The 7,628-nt window shown below is 34.2% G+C and overlaps 1 protein-coding gene across 1 annotated transcript in view; it reads left to right on the forward strand.

The window, feature by feature from the left end:
• Dnah12 (dynein axonemal heavy chain 12) overlaps nucleotides 1-7,628 on the forward strand; it is a 267,252-nt gene that overhangs the window by 143,636 nt on the left and 115,988 nt on the right. Inside the window, exons 40-42 of the mRNA XM_048801012.1 lie at nucleotides 544-710; nucleotides 2,641-2,896; nucleotides 6,239-6,538. Of these exons, the coding sequence (XP_048656969.1) occupies nucleotides 544-710; nucleotides 2,641-2,896; nucleotides 6,239-6,538 (723 nt within the window). The remainder of the gene's footprint in view (nucleotides 1-543; nucleotides 711-2,640; nucleotides 2,897-6,238; nucleotides 6,539-7,628) is intronic.

The raw sequence follows: 7,628 nt of genomic DNA on the forward strand, positions 1-7,628 counted from the left end.
GGGATAGTAGAGGATAGGAAAGGCAGCAGAACACAACAGACACTAGTATGGCAATATGTAAATCAATGGATGTGTAACTGATGTGATTCTGCAATCTGTATATGGGGTAAAAATGGGAGCTCATAACCCACTTGAATCAAAGTGTGAAATATGATATATCAAGAACTATGTAATGTTTTGAACAGCCAACAATAAAAAATTAAAAAAAAAAGAAATGCTGTTAAGAATAAAGCAAGATAAAAAGAAAAAAAAAGAAGAGAATTAGAGAAGAAAACAAATTTATGTTTCTCATTATTAACTTTCTTTTTTCCTGACATCCTTTGTACTCACTGTAAGTAGTTGTAATAAAAATGCAAGAGAATAAAACATTGCAAAACAAAAAAAAAAAAGATAAACAAATGGTATCTCCTACTAATAAAAATCCCATGGATATTGGCAGTATAAGTCCTTCTTTATAGTAATTTAACATAAGCAATAATAATAATAACAAATATGTAATATGATTATAGGTTAATATATCACTCTTTCTTTTAAAAACTTTAGAATATCATTATGGCTAGATTGGATAAGAGACGCAAAGGAGTTTTTGGACCACCTATGGGAAAGAAATGTATAATTTTCATAGATGATATGAATATGCCTGCATTGGAGAAATATGGAGCTCAACCTCCTATTGAATTATTACGACAGTTTTTTGACTGTGGAAATTGGTAAATATTAACTGACACCTTAATAAGTAAGCTATGCTGAAGTAATTGCTCATTTTTATATTTTAGTTTTTCAAAGCAAAATAGTACATTTTATGTTATTTAAGGAAAAAGATCATTGATGAGGTTTTCCTATACAGAAGTTTTGGAAGGATTTTCTATATCTTGTGTTTGTTTTTGTTTCTTTTCTTTCTTTTTTTTTTTTGAGATGGTGTCTCTCTGTGTTGTCTAGACTGGCCTTGAACTGTGCTTAAGTGATCTTCTCACCCGACTCTTCCAAGTAGCTAGGATTATAGGTGTGTGCCACCATACCCAAGTGTATATCTTTTTTGAAGATTATTTTAGAGGAGTTTTAGACTTATAATGAAGCAATAAGAAGGTATAGAGATTGTCTGTATAATTTCTGTTCCCAAATATGCTAGCCTCCCCCATTATCAACATTTTCCACTGGAGTGGTACATTTGTTCAGTTGATAAGCTTATATTGACAAATAATAATCACCCAAAGTTCATAGTTTACCTTAGTGCTTGTTCTTCATGTTGTACATTCAAGAGTTTGGAAACTGTATAATTTCATGTGTCTATCATTATAATATCATATATATTAGTATCACTGCCTTAAAAGTCTTCTGTACTGTTTTTCACCACCCCCTACCTGGCAACAACTAATCTTTTTATTATCTCCATAGTTTAGCCTTTTCCACTTAGTCAGCTTTTTGTTGCTTTAACAATATATGAATAATCAGCTTATAAAGAACAAGGATTTTTTTTCTCTTATTTTTAGAGGTTTCAGTCCATGTTAGTTAACCCTTTCGCTTTCAGTCTTGCAGAAATAACACATGATGGCAGGGAGTGTGCAGGGAGCAAAACCATTCAACTTATGGCTAGGTAGCCATAAGGGAAAGACGAGAGTCCCAGAATCCTCTTTGAGAGCATGTCCCCAGTGACCTGAAAACCTCCCACTAGACCCCACCTCTTAAAGTTTCTACCACCTCCCAATGGCGCCAAGACTTTAACACATAGGCCTATGTAGGATATTCAAGATCCAAACTATAGCAGTTATATAATTGGAATCATACAGTATATAATCCTTCCAGATTGCCATCTTTCACTTAAAATGTGCCTTTAAGTTTCCTCTGTGTCTTCTTTTGGCTCATTTCTTTCTAGCATAACAAAGTACATATAGGTACTATTTAGACAATCTTATGTATTCTGAAGATTAGATTTGATATGAGAAAAAGAAAGCCAGGACATCACCATAACTAGGGCAACTGTATAATTCATGGTTCAAACTGGGACATTTCTGAGAATAAAAGGAGGATGTCATTAATATTTACTGGACAACCAGCATAAACTAGATTTGTCCTAGGTAAAGTGGGACATAAAGCCATCCTACCTATATCTAGCTACAAGTAGGTTGTAGGAGCGTTCATCCATGTTTCTGGGTTTGGAGAAAGAAAAGGAAAAATGGAGAGTCAAATTGGAATGAAATGTAGGAGGAAATAAATGGAAGGATAGGATGAAGGGCCATAATTTTTAGTTGTCAGTGGACTTTTATTTTTATTTATTTATTTATACGTTGTGCTGAGAATTGAACCCAGTGCCTCACACATACTAGGCAAGTGTTCCATTATTGAGCTGCAACCCCAGAAGCTTTAATTTTAATGAAGTCAGCTTTTTGATTATTTCTTTCATAGATCATGCCTTTTGTATTGAATCATAGAAAAATCATCATCATAGAATCTGGGTAATTGAATCAGTGTCATTGAAGGCAGAAATAAAATTCTACTTCAAATAAAAGATTATCTCCTACTTAAAGCATATGTAAAATTATTCCTTTTATAGAAGCTAAAATCAGATTAAATTTCTAGGGATATCTATATTAATTCCATCTTATTTATAACAGATTGTTTAAATTTTTATGTGTTTATAAGGTATGATCTTAAGGACACAAGTAAAATCACACTGGTTGATATAGAGCTGATTGCTGCCATGGGTCCTCCAGGTGGTGGAAGAAATCCAGTCACTCCCCGTTTTCTTCGACATTTCAACATCTGCAGTATTAATTCTTTTAGTGATGAAACTATGGTTCGAATCTTCTCAACAATTGTGGCATTCTACCTCAGGACTCGTGAATTTCCTACAGAGTATTTTATAACTGGGAACCAAATAGTCAGTGGGACTATGGAGGTGAGAAAGTATTGCAGTATAAATTGTTTTGGTGTTACATATTTCCCTCATTTGGCCTTTTTATATTTTGTATTTTATTGATGCTTTATGATTTGTTGTTACATTCTCATACATGCGCACAATATAACAATATAATTGGGTTATTTAATTCAGTAGTACTTCCCATTTCCCTCTCTTCCTCCCTTCCCTTGGTTCCCTCCCTCTACTCTATTGATATCCCCTCTATTTTCATGAGCTCCCCCTCTATTTTTCCTTTTTTTGTCTCTCTAACTTCAACATATGAGAGAAAGCATATAACCCTTGACTTACTGAATCTGGCTTATTTTGCTTAATATAAGCTCTCGAGTTCTATCCACTTTCCTGCAGTCAACATAATTTCTTCTTTATGGCTAACTCCATGGAGTATATATACCACATTTTCTTTATCCATTCATCTGTTGATGGACACTAGGCTGCTTCCATAATTTTTACAATCTATATATTATGCTGATTTTAATATTTTAGGATAAATACTGAGAAGTGATGCTATCTCTTTTATTAATTCTTGATATAGCTGGTTTTTGATGTTTCCATTCCTAGTCTTTAGAGGAAAATGCATATTGTTTTCTATAGAGATTATATTATACCAACAATATAAGTGTTTCTTTCTCCCACATCCTCTTCAGGATTTATTATTATTTATATTTGTGATGGCTGCCATTCTAACTGGAGTGAGATGAAATCTCAGTGTAGTTTGGATTTGCATTTCCTGGATTGCTAAAGATGTTGAACATTTTTCGTATATTTGTTGGCCACTTGTATTTCTTCTTTTGAAACATATCTTTTAGTTCATTTGCACATTTATTGATTGGATTATTTGTTTTTTCAGTGTTAAGTTTTTTGAGTTCTCTATACTCTGGATATTAATCTTCTGTTGGAAGAGTAAATTGCAAAGATTTTCTCCCACTCTATAGACTCTCTCTCTACACATTCTTTTTTTCTTTTTGGTGGGGGTTAATGGCAATTGAACTCAAGGGGACTCAACCACTGAGCCACATCCCGAGCCCTATTTTGTATTTTATTTAGAGATGGGTCCCACCAAGTTGTTTAGCACCTTGCTTTTGCTGAGGCTGGCTTTGAACACACGATCCTTCTACCTCAGCCTCCAAGCCACTGGAATTACAGGCATGGGCCACCGCACCCAGTGGATTCTCTTCACATTCTTAATTGTTTCCTTGTTGTACAGAAACTTTCTAATTTAATGCTCTCCTACTCTTTAATTCTTGGTATTATTTCCTGAGCTTCCATAGAGGAAGCTGTTGTCTGTGCCTATAGGTTGGATTGTTGACCCTACATATTCTTTTAGCAGTCACAGAGTTTCTGGTCTAATTTCTAGTACTTGATCCATTTTACATTGACTTTTGTGCAGGGTAAAAAATAGAGATCTAGTATTATTCTTCCACATATGGATATCCAGTTTTGCCAGCATCGTTTGTTTAAAAGGCTGTCTTTTCTCCAACATGTTTTTGGCACCTTTATAAAGGATTCAGATGACTGTACTTGTGTGGGTTTGTCTCTGTGACTTCTGTTTGGTTGCACTGGTCTATGTGTCTCTTTTTATGCCAGTACCATATAATTTTTGTTATTATAGCTCTGTACTATAATTTGAAGTCAGGAATCTGCATGTCTCCAGCATTTCTTTTTTTTGTTGTTGTTGTTGCTTAGAATTGCTTTGACTATTCTGAGTCTTTTATTCTTCTTTAGGACTATTTTTTCTAGTTCTGTGAAGAATGTTGTTGGTATTTTGATGGAGATTACATTGAATATATAGATCACTTTTGGTAATATGTTGACCCTTTTAAAAACATTTTTCCTTAGCCATCTACTTTGATCTTTGTTATCAGAGAAGATTTAAAAACAGCAAACAAATCACAGGCTTTGAAATTAGTGGATCTAAGTAGGGTTGAGCTTTGACTACTGTTTCATGACTGATTGACCTTGAGCAAGTAATTTGACCTTTCAGAAGCTCAGTTTTTTAACCACTAAAATGGGATATAATATCCACTTCACAAGATTCCTATAAGAAATTCATCCAGAACCAGTATCTGCCATATCATAGGTATTTTCCCAGTTGTTAGGTTTCTACTGTGGTATTTGTTAATTTTCTCCTGTCTTCCCTCTTGTTCTTCATGCTTGTCTTGGAAGGAAAGAAGGAAGGAAGGAAGGAAGGAAGTTAGTTTATAATACATAACTTAGAAGTAGTAGTGAAAAGATAATAGATAAATAAAAGCATGGGAGTAGAAAACAAGACTTCCTATATGATCAAAGAACAGCTCCCTGCACAGAGGCCAAAGCCAGCCTCATATTTAATGGTAAAAAGAAAAAAGTATTTAAAGCAATCAGTGGCAATCTCATCAAACTAAGCTTTCTGGAAGCTTGATAAAGTGGAGTTCATTTTGGGATGACTGCAACAGGAGGCAAAAAATTCCCTAGCTTTATTCTATCAGTTTCTGAGAATACTGTATCTTTTTAAGGTTATTTTCTCTTTGTTTCAGTGGAAAATTTATGCTGCTAAAGTAGAGAAGCTATGAGCAAAGGGGTATTTATTTTGAAACAGAATAATATCATGTAACAGTACTACACAAATAATACATTTATTTTGATAAAGAAAAGTGCTTCTATTTATAAAATATAATATTTATATTTCAGGCCTCTATTGGAAAGGTAAGGAGGTCGGACACAAAAAGGATTCCTTTCTTTTTTTTCTCTCCTCTCTTTGAAGCACTATAGACCAACCAATGTGTGGAAATTGGGACAAGGGGATGAACCAAAGAATGCATACAAATTTAAATATTTTTCTTTGACTTTCTATATTATAGAATATTTAAATCACCTTTCTTAACAGAATATTGATAGCAAATATATACTTCTTTTCCATAATCTACCAGTAAAAATAGAGGAAAGAATAGAAGGACAAACAGTAAAAGAAGGGAAGGGAAGAGAAAGAATCAGTCAATGGGAAATTATTTAATCCTCTTTATTTGGAATGTTTCAGAATGAATTACCTAATTTCACTTCCTACTAAATTTTTAACTATTTAACCCCAGTCACTCATCTTTAAATGGCACAACTGTAATAATTGGGAAATATAAGTAGACTTAGTATCAGAAGTTCCTTTAACTTCATAAAGCCTGGTTGAGAGCTATAGAAAAAAAGAAACATGCTATGCTAGGCTTAGTACTACACAGTTTTCCAGGATGATATAATCTGATAGGATAAATAAAATATTTCTTGTATTATTCATTATACTTTCACTGATTATAAGCCTTTCATTTTTGCTTTGTTGTGTTTTTTCGCATACAGATATATAAACGATCCATGGAAAATCTTTTGCCCACTCCTGCAAAATCTCATTATACTTTCAACTTGCGTGATTTTTCACGCGTCATCCGGGGCTGTTTACTCATTCAAAGAGATGCTGTAGAGAGCAAGCACACTATGATCCGCCTGTTTGTGCATGAGGTTCTCCGAGTGTTTTATGATCGCCTCATTAATGATGATGATAGAAACTGGTTGTTCAAATTAATCAAAATTGTTATAAAGGACAATTTTAAAGAATCATTTGATGGTGTTTTTTTACATTTGAGGAAAGAGAATGCACCAGTGAGTATATGTAGTGATTAAAAAATATGTCAAGTTAAAGCAATACATTTGCATGAATTGTATTTATCAATTAATTTATTTTTTAAAAATATTGCTTTTTTTGCAGTATTTGAACCCAGGGGCAACTCGACCAGTGAGCTACATCTCCTACCCTTTTTAAAAATTTTATTTATTTATATTTTATTTTGGCACTCCAGATTCAACCCAGGGGTGCTTAATCACTAAGCCACATTCCCAGACCCTTTTTTATATTTCTATTTTGAGACAGGGTCTCATTGAGTTGCTTAGGGCCTCATTAAGTTGTTTAGGGCCTCATTAAGTTGCTGAGGCTAGCTTTGAACTCGTAATCTTCCTGCTTTAGGCTCCTGAGCTGCTGGGATTACAGGTGTGCACCACCATACCTGGACTTTATTTTTTATTTTTAAACAGAATATCACTAAATTTCCAAGGCTGAATTTAGAGTTTCGATCTTCCTGCCTTAGCCTCCCAAGCCACTGTTGTGTGCCACCATACCCACCCAGCAAAATGTTGCTTTTTAATGATCATATTCTTGCAGCTTTTCTTATGAATAGGTGTTTATTTTGAAGAAGTTAATCTTCAGAGAAATGAATATAACAGAAGTTATTTAAAGGATAAAACCTTGTATGATAGTAGTTAAATGATATAATAAAATATGTAACATAGTACCATCCCTTAGTAAATAATAATTGGGAGTCACCCAAGATGATCCTCCAGACTAGAAAAAAACTTATTATTTACTAGGAATATAGTTTTAGGCATTAATTTTACAAGTATATGATTCCCTACATAATGTTTAAAACAATTATTGAATTTATAATCATTCCATAACATACATAAAACTAAGTTTTGTGTCATTTGTTGAGCGCCACAGCCGAAGGAGCCCCAGCAAACTTCCAGCTGCCAGCAAACTTCCAGCTGGCGGCTGATGATTGGCTCACAGCGGCCCCAGCAACATCTTGCTGATTGGCTCCTCTGCGGTGATGCTCATTGGGCTGTTTCCCTGCCCTTTCAGACCACGGAGCTGCTCATTGGGGGACTTTTTTGGCTCCGCCCACATGACCCAGCCAAT

The sequence above is a fragment of the Marmota marmota genome, unplaced genomic scaffold, assembly GCF_001458135.2.
Source record: "Marmota marmota marmota unplaced genomic scaffold, marMar, whole genome shotgun sequence".
In the NCBI taxonomy this organism is placed as follows: Eukaryota; Metazoa; Chordata; class Mammalia; order Rodentia; family Sciuridae; genus Marmota; species Marmota marmota.